This window comes from Cryptococcus depauperatus, chromosome 1 (genome assembly GCF_001720195.1).
Source record: "Cryptococcus depauperatus CBS 7841 chromosome 1, complete sequence".
In the NCBI taxonomy this organism is placed as follows: Eukaryota; Fungi; Basidiomycota; class Tremellomycetes; order Tremellales; family Cryptococcaceae; genus Cryptococcus; species Cryptococcus depauperatus.
Window position 1 is genome coordinate 2,122,797 of NC_089468.1, and position 16,664 is coordinate 2,139,460.

At 43.9% G+C, this 16,664-nt stretch overlaps 8 protein-coding genes across 8 annotated transcripts; 4 read left to right on the top strand and 4 right to left on the bottom strand.

Annotated features, from left to right (window-relative positions):
• Positions 1–146: 146 nt before the first annotated feature.
• L203_100819 (uncharacterized protein) lies at positions 147–536 on the bottom strand (the record flags this gene model as incomplete). The annotated part of the gene is made up of 1 exon (XM_066210273.1): positions 147–536. The coding sequence occupies one exon, from the start codon at positions 534–536 to the stop codon at positions 147–149; it is 390 nt and encodes a 129-aa protein (XP_066066370.1).
• Positions 537–2,559: 2,023 nt separating this feature from the next.
• On the top strand, positions 2,560–3,673 carry L203_100820 (uncharacterized protein; the record flags this gene model as incomplete). The annotated part of the gene is made up of 4 exons (XM_066210274.1): positions 2,560–2,753; positions 2,804–2,865; positions 2,914–3,361; positions 3,445–3,673. The coding sequence occupies 4 exons, from the start codon at positions 2,560–2,562 to the stop codon at positions 3,671–3,673; spliced, it is 933 nt and encodes a 310-aa protein (XP_066066371.1).
• A 725-nt stretch (positions 3,674–4,398) lies between these two features.
• L203_100821 (uncharacterized protein) lies at positions 4,399–4,868 on the bottom strand (the record flags this gene model as incomplete). Its single annotated transcript, XM_066210275.1, has 3 exons — positions 4,399–4,439; positions 4,491–4,548; positions 4,605–4,868. The coding sequence occupies 3 exons, from the start codon at positions 4,866–4,868 to the stop codon at positions 4,399–4,401; spliced, it is 363 nt and encodes a 120-aa protein (XP_066066372.1).
• A 243-nt stretch (positions 4,869–5,111) lies between these two features.
• L203_100822 (uncharacterized protein) lies at positions 5,112–7,437 on the top strand (the record flags this gene model as incomplete). The annotated part of the gene is made up of 9 exons (XM_066210276.1): positions 5,112–5,361; positions 5,415–5,608; positions 5,714–5,932; positions 5,986–6,013; positions 6,070–6,251; positions 6,304–6,480; positions 6,548–6,734; positions 6,783–6,917; positions 6,968–7,437. The coding sequence occupies 9 exons, from the start codon at positions 5,112–5,114 to the stop codon at positions 7,435–7,437; spliced, it is 1,842 nt and encodes a 613-aa protein (XP_066066373.1).
• A 646-nt stretch (positions 7,438–8,083) lies between these two features.
• L203_100823 (uncharacterized protein) lies at positions 8,084–8,998 on the bottom strand (the record flags this gene model as incomplete). The annotated part of the gene is made up of 1 exon (XM_066210277.1): positions 8,084–8,998. The coding sequence occupies one exon, from the start codon at positions 8,996–8,998 to the stop codon at positions 8,084–8,086; it is 915 nt and encodes a 304-aa protein (XP_066066374.1).
• A 537-nt stretch (positions 8,999–9,535) lies between these two features.
• On the top strand, positions 9,536–10,396 carry L203_100824 (uncharacterized protein; the record flags this gene model as incomplete). Its single annotated transcript, XM_066210278.1, has 3 exons — positions 9,536–9,717; positions 9,761–9,891; positions 9,939–10,396. 3 exons carry the CDS (start codon positions 9,536–9,538, stop codon positions 10,394–10,396), a joined length of 771 nt encoding a protein of 256 aa, XP_066066375.1.
• Positions 10,397–10,473: 77 nt separating this feature from the next.
• Positions 10,474–13,367, top strand: L203_100825 (uncharacterized protein; the record flags this gene model as incomplete). The annotated part of the gene is made up of 8 exons (XM_066210279.1): positions 10,474–10,939; positions 10,993–11,148; positions 11,203–11,400; positions 11,486–11,722; positions 11,773–12,417; positions 12,472–12,831; positions 12,890–13,170; positions 13,257–13,367. The coding sequence occupies 8 exons, from the start codon at positions 10,474–10,476 to the stop codon at positions 13,365–13,367; spliced, it is 2,454 nt and encodes an 817-aa protein (XP_066066376.1).
• A 344-nt stretch (positions 13,368–13,711) lies between these two features.
• L203_100826 (uncharacterized protein) lies at positions 13,712–16,462 on the bottom strand (the record flags this gene model as incomplete). The annotated part of the gene is made up of 10 exons (XM_066210280.1): positions 13,712–13,901; positions 13,949–14,349; positions 14,446–14,551; positions 14,616–14,927; positions 14,978–15,352; positions 15,410–15,560; positions 15,617–16,086; positions 16,136–16,230; positions 16,281–16,388; positions 16,433–16,462. 10 exons carry the CDS (start codon positions 16,460–16,462, stop codon positions 13,712–13,714), a joined length of 2,238 nt encoding a protein of 745 aa, XP_066066377.1.
• Between the last annotated feature and the right edge of the window lie 202 nt (positions 16,463–16,664).

Sequence of the window (16,664 nt, forward strand, 5' to 3'; positions counted from 1 at the left end):
CATGACAGTTATGCGTTGGGACGAGACTGGTCTAGGGAGAAATTACAACTGTCCTCTATTCCAGCTATTCAACTTCATTCTCTAGGAGCTATCAACATGTCCTGCAATACACCTTGCACTCTACCACCGTCATTCAATTATCCACTTTAGTATATCTCTTCATAACCTCCTAGAAGTATTTCTTTTTCTTTCGTCCAATCTTCTCCGTCATTGTTTCCGACTGTGTATTCCACAACCAGCGCCACAACGTCGTATTCTTGGTCTATATATTTGCTTTTGGCAGAGGCTCCATATATAGTCGTATCAGAAAGAGGACATTCCTTGTTTATTTCTACCAGATGCTCGTCGACCCGCTTCTTGATTGTTCCTGTCGCTTTACTTGTGTTGACAATGCTCTTCAAGTCGTCTGGCTCCAGGCTATACCAACCATTCTCTGAGTACATCACGCCTCGCAATTCAGCATCAGTAATACTCGCTTTTATGGCATCCGTCAACGTATCGACATGATGTGAACGGAAGCGAGGGTCGCTGGCCATCGACGCAGCTGCACTGGTATATCTCGAATTGCCACTCATAGCGTAGGAGGGTGGGTGTGGGTGGTAAGTAGGATGAACAATGGTCTCAGCGTTTCGAAGCGTTGTTATCTACTTTCCGAGTGGTTGCGGAGGAATAAAATGTTTACGAAACGTTGAAAGGTTGCAACCACTTCGCTTCGGCTATAAAGGATTGCGAACGGCTCGACCTCGTTGATAGTTGTCAAGTTGTGGTCCACTGCTGGTTCGGCAGAGAGATGCCTTCGAGGCGAAGGCAGTCATTTCCATTCTGTCGCGAGTCAGTTGATCTTTATGGGCCAGTGCAATACAAAAGAAGTGAAAATTGGCGAAAGGGGATGGAAAGAAGCAATGAAGGAAGGGAAAGCACAAAAGAAAGTTTTTTGGCTGGAGAATCGAGCTCTTGTCTCTTGTAAATCCCCTCATACCCATGACAACTGAGCACACTAGCCACTGTATAAACAGGAATACTTGTGCATTGTCAGGAAGGAGGTGGGTGGAGAGTAGGAGCGAGTAGAATGTCGCTGATCCAAGACGATCAGTGGATGAGTAATAGTAAGGTAAAGACGTATGGACGTGTGATACATCACTGGAAGCAAAGATCAGCAATCAAGAAACGTACTCGTATTTGTATCTTGCCAGGAAAGCTCAGCAAGAGAAGGTGGGTCAAAGAATGGGAAAGAATGACATGGTGGAAAGGAATATTAGATAAGCAAAGAATAGCTGACGATTTGTAGAGAATGGTTGATAACCAGCAAAACACCCAGGCGAGAATGAATCAAGAAGGGTTTTGACTGGAGAATGGATATAACCGTCAGATAATTACAAAGACAAATGATAATCCTAAATCCGTAATCACCACGCATATGCGTCTGGTGTAATCAACATTACAACAATTCACGACTCAATCAGCCTGACAGACGTCGCATTCAAGATGCGAAATAGTGTTGTAAATGAAAGCCTTGAGACAGGCCTGGATGAACGTCCTTTTACTCGGCAGGAACATGGCTTTCAAAACTTGGCAGATGAAATCACCTACGACAGAAAAGGACAAGGTCTGTCAAGACGGCGGTGGAGGCACCACCTCTTTCATGGCTCAACAGTCCTTGAACCAAGCATAGTTCTTCTGGATTGTTTCCCTTTGAGTTGTGCTTTTCTTGCCATATCGGCCAGAGCCGGACCTTCCATCTCAGTCTTTTGCAAGGCACTAAAACACAACATAACCGTGAGTCGCTGCAGATGTTGGTAAGCTGCTGTGTATCTCTGACGCAGTGTCCTACAAGACACCATCTGTAAGCCGAAGAATCTTTTTATTTTGGGTTGACTAGGATAGTTTGTGAAATACATTCAAACTTGCTTGGATGAGTTGAAATGTGTCATAGATCAGTCGTCATTTCAAAGGATCGTGATCATGACACGAAACAATGTACTGGTTGCGTTATAAAGCTCTTGCTATTCGCGGTCAATAGTTGGCCATTTGGAATTATTGAACAGGCTCAACATCCAGCGAATCTTATCAGCTTTTTTTGTAGCCAAGGTAAACTTGAGTTTTGTGACAAGATGCCTACCTAGGAATTTTGATATCAGAGTGTTAGTTCGCCAGACCGCAGACTCTTCAAAAACATCCAGATTAGATACAGCCTCAGAGAAACACCCATAACTGGTAAGGATTGGCAGAAATGAATTGAACTCTGGCGACGTTCCCAAAACCGCTCAGCCAAGTCCCTTGAACCCTCTCATCTCTTACATTCCGCCCAAAACAAGCCAACGATGAGACCCGTTAACAGCCACATCAAGTGGCTCACAGCCTATCGCAGCTGATCAATTCAAGTGTTATTCTCGAAAACCTTGGTAGTTGACATGTAAAAGAAAAAATAAATATCAATTGTTACAATCAAAAGTCACCACTCAAATGTGGACATGTGCTACTCTCCGCTCGACGCGTCGCGTCCTAAACTACCAAATAAAAGTAAATATCAATGTTACCACATACTTTCCATACCACTCCATGCGATCCACCACTCCTCCAGCCGCCGAAAATGCGTCGAATCCGGCACTGAAACGGCTGTCGATGGCGACGAGACCGGTTTCATTAGAAGTAGAGAGGGCCGCCGCTCCAACGCGGCCGAGCAAACGGGTCTCGACAGTACTGTCGAGCCCGTTGAGAAAGGGCGGTAAGGCCGGACAGACGCTCATAGACCAGTGAGGCCGGAGGCAGATACAACGGATGAGTGACTAACGATGTTGACCAGACACACCGACCTTTTACAGCTGATTGCTCAAAAAGAAAGACGGGTCAATGACTTGAAGCAAGGTGCATAGTGACGTTGGATTGGAGAATGGTGCTGACGGAGGATTTTAGAACTACGGCAGGAAGAAGCAGCGCTGGAAGAGCTGAAATCACGTTGGGCAGTAGTTTTATCGACATCGAGCTCTGCAGCGACTCCGTATAGGCGCACCCACACTCAGCCATCCCATTCTCTGTCCTTGTCGACGTCGACGGCAGCTTCGAGCTCTCTAGCGACGGTTGATGAGCCTGCGGGACTGGATCCACCTAGCGGACCAGGAAGTGGCATTGAAAAGATCTTGACTGGGTTAGCAAAGCACACAGAAGATTACATCTCTCCAGAAGTGTTGGAAGGGGGGAAGAAGTTTTTGGGCACGTTGTGGAAGACTGTGGGAGCAGCTGCTACTGGGGATGTCCCTATGGAAAATGGACATGGCAGCCAAAATAGGAGATCATTGTCGATAATTCCGCCGGACCAGACACGGAGAGAGAGTTGGGGCCATCTACGCTCAAGTTTCGATCTGTACGTGGACTGCCTTTTACGCTTTGGCTTTCATTTAGTGTTTTTGGTTATGGTTGTTGACAAGCAGCGTCGACGTTACACAGATCCGGACTTCAAAGCATGATTTCTCCTTGGAGCTCAACCGCGTCATCTGCTTTATCGTCCAGTTCTTCACATCCACAGCTCTATCATCCCGATTCGTCTCCGTCATCTCGAAAAACTGCAAATTCCTCTGCTCCATCGTCTTTGACTTCTCAATCAACGCCCCGTCCGCCTCGATTTTCGCCAAACAGCACAGCGATAGAAGAAACTACGGAGCAACGTAGTGTTTGAGCCAGTTGACCATACTAATTAAAGTTTTAAAGAAGACATTGAGGCAGCTTGCTGGCGCTAAAAGCCTTCTTTCGAGCGAGGAAACCAATTGGACAATAGCCCAGTCACATGGGTTGGCTCGAAAGATACCAATGGAAGATGATACCCTGAAAGAGCGTAATGTGTCTGATATTTTGGCATGTCTTGGTTGTACAAGTGGTTCATACAACGAACTCGACGAGCGACATGAACATTTTGTATGTGTGGATAATTTAGAACCGGACGTAGTTGCCAACATACATTATCCGTAATGCTTTCTTGCAGTATCACGTATATTGATTCGTGATAACAGATAAGCCAACGCATTTTAGATTTTTGTAGTGTGGATTCAGGCATCTTTAAAATGTGATACGCTTCTGCCTGACATGATGTTTACAAAATGTAATGTTTGAAAAAGCTGGAGGCTTTGCTAGACATGTCCGCATGGCGAAGCCATAAAGATACAAAATCCACAACAGTATAATGACAGAGAGCTACGGATGAGTTGAAATTCAAGTACTTGAAAAGAACCTAAACGTAGATAAAAGTCTTTTTGCTTTTGTTATGAAAGAGGCTTAGCGGATCATAGTCGACTGCTTGTAAACCTTTCTGCTAAGATGTCATAAATTAATCATGTCGCCTTTAATGCATTTGCTTCATGAATTGTCGTGAGGGTTATTGTATATGGAGGAAATCAAAGAGCTTTGTTATTGAGGATCTTGAAGAACGACGAGAACATACTTGTCATCTTTCAACTCTTTAGCCTGTAGTCAGCCAAAGTGCAGAGAAAACAGCTAACCTGGAGTGATTATAAGTTCGTGTCTTTTAGTACGTATTCTCATTAGCTTAAGCTCATCCTGCAAGTTTGTATCAGTAACACAGTCTCAAGTCTAAAGCCAACGACAAGACATACACCAGCCTCGCACAACAAAACCCCTTTTTGCACACTATCCACTATCCCTTCTACAGCTTTCGCATACTTTAAGCCTTCCTCTCTCTCGAAAATTGATCCTGTCGTCTGAACGATACCTCCTTCTTGGGTATCACCTGCTGTCTCAACATGATGAGCCCGTTTGAGAACCATAACCCCGCGGACGTTGCGGTAGGCTGATAAGCGAGCAAGAGTAGACTCTATCTCGGGTGTCTGGGAGGTGATCGTTGATTTTGTTTCTGCCATATCAGCCTATGCTGTTACAAATCAATATGTTGAAGAAATGAGACAAAAAGAAATAGACAGTATGTGATTTTTGTCAAAAGCTGCCTCCACCTTTCAGGACAACACCTCCACATTTGTATCTTGACTTTTCTTTAGACATCCAGATAATGCCTTCTTTCGAGATTTTCAAATCTCAACAAAAGTACAAAGCAACAGGTTTCGCATGTACAAGCCCCTCTCGCGTTCATATCCTCCGCCGAAACTATGCAAGAGAATCAAGATCTCCTATCTCAAAAGGAGGCTCTGGGTCCATCGTCTACACTATCCATCACAGACATCCAACAAAGCCCACCCAGCAGCTCTGAAAATAGGGAGAATCAAGAATCGTACAGTTCCTCGCAAAAGAGTACTCTATCGGAGCTTTACAAAGACGAGATTGAGGAAATCGATATTGAGCTCCGGGATATTAAAAACAAAGGCAGAGGACTTGTTGCTTCAAAAACTATCAAAGCTGGTTTGTATGCGACAACTTCAAGTGCAACACGCTGACGAAGAATGCACAACCAGGGTCTAGAATACTAAGGACAAATCCCGTCGTTTCTGTCCTTTCAACGCCACATCTAACAAAAACATGCCATGGATGTTTTTTGACGTTACAAGAAAAGGAAATACTCATGGCCTCTAGAAACATATCTGCAAACACCGTAAAGATGAAGCTTAGCCGTTGTAGTGGCTGCAAGACGCTTCATTATTGCTCTCGAGTAGGTTGTTTCTTCAGAAGCCGATCTACGTGCGAGTCTGTTTGTCTTGCACCTAGTATATGATTGTATCTCTGGTATTTCGATTTAACCTTTCGTCCATCGTAGCAATGTCAATTGTCGGACTGGTCTGCACACAAACCCGAATGCATGGCATTGAAACGCCTTCGCCAAATGTACTTCAAAACTTATCCGGGTCGTCTCACCACTGAAGGCGACACTGAAGAAGTCCAATGGGCGGGATCAGAAGGGGTAAGGTTACTTGGGAGAATTTGCTGGAGACGAAGGGAAGAACGGAGTAGGAGTGGTGGCATTGACGGGGTCTGGGTACGTTGCTTGTTGTCAGACAGATTACAGCCTCATTGTCAATATTTTTATAGTGGAAACGGTTGGTGAACATGGAATCCCGTGGGTGCTCATCCATAAAAACCTTTCTCATGACTGAATCAAGGAAAACCAACAAGATGTCAAATCGCTTCCTGAAAAAGGTATCATGCAGCTAGCTAGACAAGTTCAGCATCTTTCACACTATCTTTCTGCATCTGTTTCTCTTCAGGCTGGCGCGGACGAAACTGTATTAGAGCCAACAGATATGTCCATTTATGGATTTGCAGGTGTATCTCAGCTCCTCGACCTTTGCTCTTCGGTATGTCTTGTAATTTCACTGATATCCCTTTTAACCTGATGCTTGGGCATAGATTCAAGTAAATGCATTCACACTCACCTCTTCTACACTATCTCCCATTGGCGTATCTATATCTCCTTTGGTAGCGCTAACTAACCATTCTTGTGAGCCCAGTGCCGTGGCAGTATTTGCGCAGGGCGGCTGCGAACTGGATGTGGTTGCTTTGAGAGATATACAAATTGATGAAGAGGTATTTTTCATCTCCCCTAATCCCATTAGGCACTCAACGGATTCAAGAGAGACTGATTTGAGATCAGATCTTGATATCATATATTGATACTTCTACCCCTCATTCCCATCGCCAAACCGAGCTCTATGATAGGTACTGCTTCAATTGCAATTGTACGCTTTGCCTTAAGAGCGAACAAGATGAGAGTTGGATTGACCCACGATGGTGTGTGTGGCATCCTGGTTGTAGAAAAAAGGGGATTGGCAAGATGCCTTGTAAGTTTTTTCCCCAACTATATTCAGAAATGTGACTGAGATTTCCAGCGCATGCTGCTGTTGAAGAAACCAGGATCAAATGTGGAGAATGCCATGAGATATTTAGTGTAGATATTGATAGACTAAAGACACTTACAAAAAAGGGATTGGATCTCTTAACAGACGAAGAACGTGGGTGTCTAGGTATGTGTTTTTATAACCCAAGGTTCAACACTTAATAGCTAATGATATAGATACGGCTTCTGCCATGGAAAATCTCAATGCGCTTCTGCCACTGCTCCTCAATCACGTACCCTCCTCATCGCACCCCGCATTCGCTCTCCTTCGTCTTCATACCGTGCTCTTTATCGATTCGACAATGTACGAAAATACCAATTTCGCCACATCCTATCTTGCTCTAGCTTATTCTGGAGCTCTTCAAGTTCTTCCGGCCAATCATCCTACGCTAGCTGTCATCCTAGCTGAATGGGGGAAACTTTTATGTGTTGACAAGTCGCGGGGATCTTGCAAAGGCGAGGATGGGAGACAGGGCTTAGCAAGAAGTTTGGAAAAGATCATACCAGTCCTCAGAAATGCCGTAGCCGCTTCCCAAAGAGGATTTGGAGGGAATGGTGGAGTGTTGGGCATAGAGATGGAAGGATTGGCGAGAAGTTGCGAAGGGGAATTGATACTTTTACGTGCAAAGAATGTTGAGTCAATTTAAGCTATAACCTCATATATGTTCAAATGGATATTGTCGAGACTATACATAACAGACGTATTCTCATGTTAAGGTTGGGTTATTATTGGACTTTTTCTAACCTCACCCATTGAGATGTCATCACTTCATCTCTACTTCTGCAACATCATATATTTTGTCCAGGTTTGCTTTGCTTGATACCAATGCTTTTGGCGATCCATGATTTGATGATTGGGTAGGCGATGAAGAGAAAGGCGTGGCCGAGACTGAAGAAACAGTAGAGGAATTCTGCTTTATAGTCAACTGCACTTGAGGATTTGACCGTAAGAAGCGTGGAGGTATTGGTAGATTCTGATCTTGATTCAAAGCCGTATGGATTGGTGCCGAAAACATTTGTAGCTGATTTTGGTATTGTATCTGCATCATATGATTTCTTTGTTCTTGAAAGTTAACCTGATCAGAGGGATAACGAGAGTAGGGCAAATGAGGATTAGCCCGGGTTTTCGAAAAGTGTTGGGTATATGTCGGAGATACTGGTGAAATGGTATGAAAAGGGGTTGAAATATATGGAAATGATAGAGGCCGAGGCATGTACATTGGGGAAAAAATTTCATTCTGATAGCTTGCGTTTGCCAAAATGATACCCTATCAACATCAGCACAAATTGTATCTAGTCCTCGATTACCATTTGTTGGAGCTCTTGGCCAATCCTTGCTGCTTCTTCCTTCATAGAGGTCATCACTTTCTTCCCTGCTTTCCAGCGCCATTTCAAACTTATTGTGCGAGCTAACCGTGGTTTGTTTGTCTTGAATGGGTCGAATTCGATCCAAGTACATGCGTTGCTGATGCTTGAGGGAGATTCCAAGAAGAACGTATCATCATCAAGTTCAGTTTGTGGTGAACTGGGTATGATGTTTTGCGGTTGTGGAAATTCCTGATCAGGGGAGATCATAACATGGGTATTAAGCTGCTGACTTTGACAGCTATATTTGGGATAATGAGGCGATTTCATTTGCGTGCTTAGTAATTGATTAGTGTAAGTGCCTATTTGAGGAACCACAAGTAATGGATTATACGTTCGAACTGAATTGGCTTGAAGCAAAGTATTGTATTGTCGATTTGGATAATCCAAGCGTCCGCTACACCTTTTAGATGCGCACATGACAGATTGAACGTCAAATTCGGCATGACTGCATGATTTTGAGGCCAGGTTCAATTGCTTCTTGTTTTCAGCCCAAGGATACACCATGTCGATTGTGTCTGCGATGGGTACTGTTCCCACATTCCAGGGATTGAAGTCGTTGAAAACACTTGCTTCTCGTATCTCCATTTCTTCAAGGAAGAACAAACTTTGACTGATCCATCTTGGCGTATTCGAGCTCATTTTTCTCCCATTCAGGTCTGGAAGGTATATCTGACCGCTTGTAAAGTCGAGCAACCGATTTACCTTTGAATCATTGTCAGTAGAAGCAGAGGCAAGTTGCTGGTGCGCAACAGTATATCTGTTTGATCGAGCCTCGGCTGCCGCACGAATAGACTGCAATGCTTTTGTTCTTGAGTCGATATTTGGAGAAGCAGCTTGCATCGAGTTGTCGGTTATGAATGAAAAAGAAATATATGTATAAAAGAGATATATGTATATGTAAAAGAGAAATCACCAGTTGACCAAGCGGAGTTGTTCCAATCTCCATTCCACAATCCAACTATTAATCGCTTATCTTTATTCCGATAAGGATGTATGAAGCGGCGATCGCCGCTGTTTATTCTATAACGACTCGATCTATGCTATGCACAAGAATTTGGACATTAAAATATCACTATGCAGGAGGGCGCTGTCCAGCAAGATAGACGAGTGACAACGTTGATAAATGATGGACATATGCAACAACTTTTAACAAACGGAGTTACCACTTGTATGTATCCAAGATAGATTCCCGGCTTTTCATTCTTCTTTATCATTACAAAGATAAGCGAAAAAGGAAAGATAACGAATAAAGTGCTTTTTTCTGTGTCTTTGCTTTTTGTACATAAAGTCAAAAGATAAGGAATTCCTTATCTTTGAGTTTATATATATATTTTACAACTTTTTCTTTCTCGTTCACTTTTCCACATCTTTTTGATAATGTCCACGCCAAACAATCCTCTGGGTGAGGTGAGTATCAACGTTGATTGCCTAGCTGACTTGGACCAGCCAGCGACACTCATCCCAGCTCAACTTAGCAAGATTCTTACAGAAAGCGGTGTCCGTACACCAACCTCCGGTACTGAGACACCCAACAGGATCCGCAGAGATACCATGGATGTGTTGATTCGGTTGGTCGTCGCTTATGCTGACAACTTGCTACAGTGGCTATAAACCATCTCCGTTCCCTGCAAAGGCGGAACAGCAGGCAGCTGTGACTCGGATACTCTCGGAGAGCGGATTTATGCCTCAAGAGCTCGTCGTAGGCGAGGTAGACTGGTTCTATAATCACTTGGGTATGCGTTTGTGTTTACCATTCACTAGAAGCGGCTCACTCTTTCAGGTATTGAGAATTCTTACTTCCTCTGGGAGACACCTAATGCTATCGCGAATCACGTTCTTGCTCTTTTCTCTGCAAAACTACTTGCGTTTACAAAACACGACCCTCAGCAACTTGTTATTGATTTAGAAAGGATTATTCCAGAGGGCAAAGATGTCGAGAGTGACAAGAATAGAGAAGGTGCTGTTTGGATTCATTCATCCAAGGCCGGTGTCAGCACGACTGAAGGTCCTGGCGCTACAGTCGAGAAGAGGTACGATAAAAATCATCGGCTCTGGCTGACTGTTTTAGGATCGATTCTCTATACTTTGACAACTCGACTCCCGAAAAAGCCTATCGTTTGGAAACCTATCGCTCTTCTGGGGCTATCTCTTCTACGATCTCCCAACAGCTCCGATGTTACTTTGTATCCCGCTGCCATTTTCCATCATCTCCCCCCTCTCTCCTTTCCTCAGGATTGACCGATATTCGTTCAGTCTCTGATTCTGCTTTCCTTGAAAAGGCCAGCGAAAACACAATCGACATTTACCAAGAGGTCATGTCGGAAGTTGAGCGCCGAACCGGGCCTGTTATTGAGATGTTTGAGGTGGAAGACTCGCGAGAACATAGAATCGTAATCGGTTACAAGATGGGAGGCACCCGAAAATTCTTCTCCGCTCTTTCGGGCCTTTACCACTTTTATGGTCTCTTCTCCGCCCGCAAATACGTCGAACAATTCTCCAACGGGATCACTATCATCTCAATGTACCTCAATCCAGTCCCAAACACAAGAGCGCCTCCTATTGAACATTCTATTCATCAGGTTGTGCGCGAGGCAAGTTTGCTCTACTGTCTGCCTGACAATCCATTTTTTGGCGTTAGCAGCACTGCTAGAAAATTCGAAGAAGGGGAGGCAGCCGGCCAAGGACATGCTGTTCAGGAAGCCACGTATGCTTATGTCGGTTGGATTTTTGCTCAGCATTTCTGCAATCGGTTGGGACAAGCATACCTTTCTTTGAAGAATGGCAAGCCTTTGTTTTTTTCGGCGAACTTGATACTGATCAATGAATTTACACAGTGCTTGATGAATCCAATGCTGGCCATGCCGAAGTCCTTGCCAAGATCAAGACTCGATTTCGTGAAGAAACTTTTACCCGCGAGTCAATCCGGGAAGTCATTGCTAATCATCCTGAATTGGTAAGGTTGTTGTATATCAATTTTGCAATGATTCACTGTATGTTTCTTTTGATTGGTTACAATAAGCAAACCAACTCATGAATCCCTTTAGATCCTGTCGCAGATGAGGCCTCTCAACTCACTCCCACACTTTCCTTTCAGCGTCTTAAGACTGAGCAATCAATTTCTGACGAAGATCTCCACGCTCTTATAAGGAAGAAGGCTGCTAATCAGCACGCTGTGCAGATTTTGGAGGCATTTTTGGTTTTCAACAAACACATTATTAAATGCAATTTTTATCAACCCACTAGTAAGTATTCTAACTCTTGGTACGAGCTATCTGCGGGAATCACATATCATGAGACACTTTGTTAATGTGCTATTCATTCTGATAGAGGTCGCTCTCTCCTTCCGGCTTGATCCCTCCTTCCTCCCTTCTGTTGAGTACCCAAACGCTCCATACGGTATGTTCTTCGTGGTTGGCTCAGAGTTTCGAGGCTTCCACGTCCGCTTCAGAGACGTTGCTCGAGGTGGTATTAGGATCATCAGAAGTCGAGGCAAGGAAAATTGGAACCGAAACGTCAGAGGCTTGTTTGATGAAAATTATGCTTTAGCTGCCACACAAAATCTCAGTATGTTCCTTTCGTGGTAACAGGACTATTCCAAAGCTCACTTACCATAGAAAACAAGGATATTCCTGAAGGTGGTGCAAAAGGTACTATTCTCCCCGCTCTTGATGCCAACATCCATACCTGTTTCGAGAAATATGTTGATTCTATCATCGATCTTCTTATTCCCGGTATCACCCCTGGCATTAAAGGGCCTATTGTGGATGTATCTAGTCGATCTGTCGATAACCCCGAGATCCTTTTCTTCGGTCCTGATGAGAACACAGCAGACTTGATGGATTGGGCAGCCAATCACGCCCGCCAGAGAGGAGCCAGCTGGTGGAAGTCGTTCACCACTGGAAAAAGTGCAGAAAAGCTCGGTGGTATTCCTCATGACACTTACGGTATGACTTCGCTTTCCGTTCGGCAATACATATTTGGTGTCCTCAAAGCCCACGGCCTCAATGAAAAAGACGTCACCAAGTTCCAGACTGGAGGTCCGGATGGCGATCTCGGATCCAATGAAATCCTCCTCTCCAAAGATAAGACTGTTGCCATCATCGACGGGAGTGGGGTCATCTATGATCCTCATGGTCTTGACCGGTCAGAATTGATAGGCTTAGCCAAGAGGAGGATCCCAATCAGTGCCTTTGACACAAGCAAGCTGGGTGAAGGGGGGTATTATGTCAGCGTGGATGACAAGGACGTTCGCTTGCCTAGTGAATTCATGAACACATTGATGTGTCGATAAACCTACTGACAATTGTTGACAGCTGGTGAAATTGTTCCTGACGGCACAGCCTTCCGTAACACTTTCCATTTTCGCGTCAAGGCTGACTTATTCGTTCCTTGTGGCGGTCGTCCTGAAGCTGTGAATATTGCAAATGTTTCTCAGCTCGTCGACGCTGACGGCAAACCCAACTTCAAGTACGTTGTCGAAGGCGCCAATCTCTTCTTCACTCAACAAGCAAGATTCTGGTTGGAGAAGAAGGGTGTGATCCTGTTTAAGGATAGCAGCACGAATAAGGGCGGTGTGACCAGTAGTTCTCTTGAGGTGCTTGTTGGTTTAGGCTTAACAGATGAGGAGTACTTGAATGAGATGGTTTTCAAAGAAGGCAAACCCTCAGTCTTTTGTAAGTACTCGGAGTGCGTTGCTTATACAAAAGTTCCTTGCTTATTACTACTGCATAGACCAAAACTATGTCAAAGATATACAACAAAAAATTTGTGAGAACGCAGCCGCTGAATATTCGTGTATCACTCGTGAATGGCTTCAGCACAAGGGTACAAAAGCTCGAACTGCTATTTCAGATCAACTTTCTTCTACTCTCAATCAGCTGCAAGCCCAGCTCGAAGGGTCAGATCTCTATGACAATGTCGTGGGAAGAAAAAATGTCCTGAACAAGGCTATTCCTAAGACTTTGGTGGACAAGGTTGGCTTGGATAGGCTTATGCAGAGGCTACCTGAACATGTAAGTCTTTTGTCTAGACTGTCTATGCGTCCTGGTCTCATCCATTCTGTATTTTTTTTTGCACATCTTACTGACTTTAGTTTTAGTATCAGCGTGCTGCCTGGTCTGCTTGGGTCTCATCGCATTATATATATGAGTGTTCTATGGGAGCCTCTAATGTCGATTTTTTCCATTTCTTCTCCAAATTAACTGCTTGAAATCTTTTCGTAGTGGACTTGCGAGAACAAGGTAGGAGATATTGATTAGTATTGCAAGATGTAAACAAGTATTATATGTTAAGAGAACAGTTATGTATGTTGATTGAAAAACGTTGAATGAAAGCACAAAACAAAGCATATTAGCTCAAATTGCATGAGGAATTTGATTTTAGTGCTATTTTCGTTGTCGCGCAAGTCTCCGTAACTGTCCCAAGTATTATTTGAGTATATTTTGAGGTTGCATTAGGAAGTTTTGAGGAGCTTCATATTGATTGAACAGCATCTTTATCTCAAAATGTAGAAAGGGCGGAAGTACATAGGCAATTCTAAATTGTATTTCATGGTTATACTATATTTTCCGCCATTAAAGCGATCCCTGTTTTACCCCCTTCCTCTGCATCATCTCCTTCCAAATTCTTTACGGCATCAGCTTCTTTGCTCTCCTCCACACTATTTGTAGGAAATTGCTTCTGGTCAGGCTGGGTAGGAGGGGGGTTGCAAATATCTTTACCGAATGTACGGAGAGACAGAATGCTAATGCGAATAAGTCAATTCTGATCTGAAAATTCAACAGGACGAACCTCTTCTCCCTTTTATCAATCATCAAGCTTAAACTCATTTTTGCTTTCCATACTGGCAGATATAGTGGCAGCCGCAGTTCTGCGTCCTCAATCTTATCAGGTCCGAATTTGACAATTCCTGCGCCCATGTCGCGACCTTCCATCTCCTTTCTCCAAGGAGACGCAAATTTCTCAATAGCAGGATAGTGATCTTCCAGAAGAACTCGAAGCTCAGCCAAGGAGCCTTCAATGAGAACACCTTCTCCAATATGTGGAAGAAGCTCAAGAACACCGTCGATGGGAGGACGCCATTTGCATGTGAGTTCTGTGTTTTTGGATGTCGAAGAGTCCTGGCGTGTGAATGCTTTGACACCAGCAGAAACAATCCGCATGCGAGTGTAGTCGTTGTTTTGAATAATCCTCTATACAAGCATAAGTTTTCCAACTCAATATTGATAGACCAACGGAATAATGACAGATAGAAATTTTTTTTGGTTGGCGCTGTGCGAAAGACTCACCTTCACAATACTATTGGTCAAGTATACGGTTCTAAGCGGATCTCCATATTCATTGCGAACCAAGAGATTCTCGCGTGGAAAGGTATCTTTGAATTTGAACTTTTCTCTATATGCCCCAATTAGATTGACAATTCGATTACATTTTAGTTTCAAGAATTGCACAAACATACACAATAGCTTTCACTTCTTCATGCTCTGGGTCGACATATGAGTAAGGGTCTTCCTTGAATGTGTTGTCTCGCTTCTCCTTTTTTTGGATAGCCTTTCCCTCCACTTTGTGTCCGTTTGTTTCACCCTTTGTCAAGGCTTCGGCGGTAGCAGCAGCAGATTGTGACTCGGGAGACTTGTCGCGAGGACGCTTAGATTCAACCTCCTTAGTAGGAGACGCCTGACGTTTGGTACCGACTGAGGGATTGCTGGATTTTTCAAGGACAGCCACAAAGAAACCACCAGTATTTTGATCATGTGGTAAAAGCCGCATACTGTTTACACGTGATAAGTCCCGCCTGCAGCAGAAATTTTTTCAACGTACCAGTGTTCAAGATGTAATTTTTCCGGATCGACTGGGGGCCACAAAGAGGCTGGTAAACCCTTGCCTTTTTCTTCCTGCCCTTTCTCTTTTCCTTCTTCCAATGCCTGTTTGTATTCGTCGTACGTTGCGTAGTAATTGATTACTCCGTCTTTGCCATCTGGTTGTGATCCCACTTGCCAGCTTGACATTCCTTTTCGGCGCTTGAGTTCAGGTAAATGAGAAGAAACATCAACAAGGACAATGTTGGAATGGGACAAGAGAGTAGCCGCAATTACGGATTCATCCTCTGCGGGATTCAGTGAACAAGTCGAATAGACTAATCGGCCACCGGGTTTAAGCATTGCAACAGCTCGAGTGAGAATTCGAAGTTGTAAACTAAAAATATCGTCAAGATTTAGAAAAGCAACCTTACCAACGCCAGAGTTGACGTACGAATGCAAAGAGTTTCCGTCAACAACACCCCATTTGCTCCAGATTTCAATGTTTTTCCTCAAAGTTCCATCTCCACTGCATGGTACATCCGCTAAAATTCTGTCAAATTGAAGAGTCTCTTTTTCGCCAAGTTTAACAGCTGGAAACATGGCTAAAACGATAATAATTCAGATACAATGAATGATAAATGGCGAAAAATGGACGTACAGGCATCATAATTGGTAACAATCAGGCCTTTACTTGGCATCCTGCCTGTCTGATGTACAAGCATATGTGTCCTTTTATAATCAGAGTCGTTTGCAATGAGTAAGCCAGTAGAGGAAGTATGATGCGGGTTGAGAGCCTCGATAATTTGCGCCGTTTTGGACCCAGGAGCAGCACACATGTCAAGACAGTGATGGTGAGGCTCAACGTCGAGAAAAAGTGGAGGGATCATTGAAACAGCCTCCTGTCGACTGAGATTACCAACTTCAGTCTCGCCCACCAAAAACCGTTGAAACTTTTTGAAAGGTTCAGTTTTTCGTACCACACGCTTAGGTGCAGAAACTTGCCAGCCTAGTTGATTGGGATACCAAGGTAATTGGAGAGGAGGGGCGTAGGTTTTGCCTTCAAATTCGACATTTTGCATGTTGGGAACATAAATCGTCTTGATCATATCATTGATAGTTTCGGCATGACTTTGAAAAAGACGTAAGGAAAATGCTTTTCACTCAAAACCTAACCTACGCTCGAGAACCTGTGACACGGAACGTGAGTGGAAGCTCTGTTTTCATGCTTTCCATAAATTGAGGCCATTCTTCGGGTGTCATGATACCTTGTGCCTACACAGCTTGCGATGAGTGGCTCTTCTATAACCTCAAAGAAAACATACTTTGTAGTACTGTTCAAAAGCCAAATTTTTCACGTCGTCCTTGTTGAACGTCTTCCACTCTCCTTCGCCATTGTCCCTTCCAGAAGGCTGACGGGCACCTCCACGTCCCTAAACCTATTAACCAGAGCCTCTGGATCATTTTATTGACTCACTCCATGTTTTTTTCCTCTAGGCTTTCCCATTTATATATATTTTTGTATCCACCAGTTAGTTTATCAATGAAAAAAAAAGCTGCTGCAAGAAATGGCCAAAGGTGGAGGCGGCGATCTCCGACCATGCGGACTTGCCCTCGTGTGACTATCACGTGACTTAACTCGCCAGCTTTTGAGATAATACAATCAGGCACAATCTGCATAATTATCTTATCAATTTATATTAAAATAT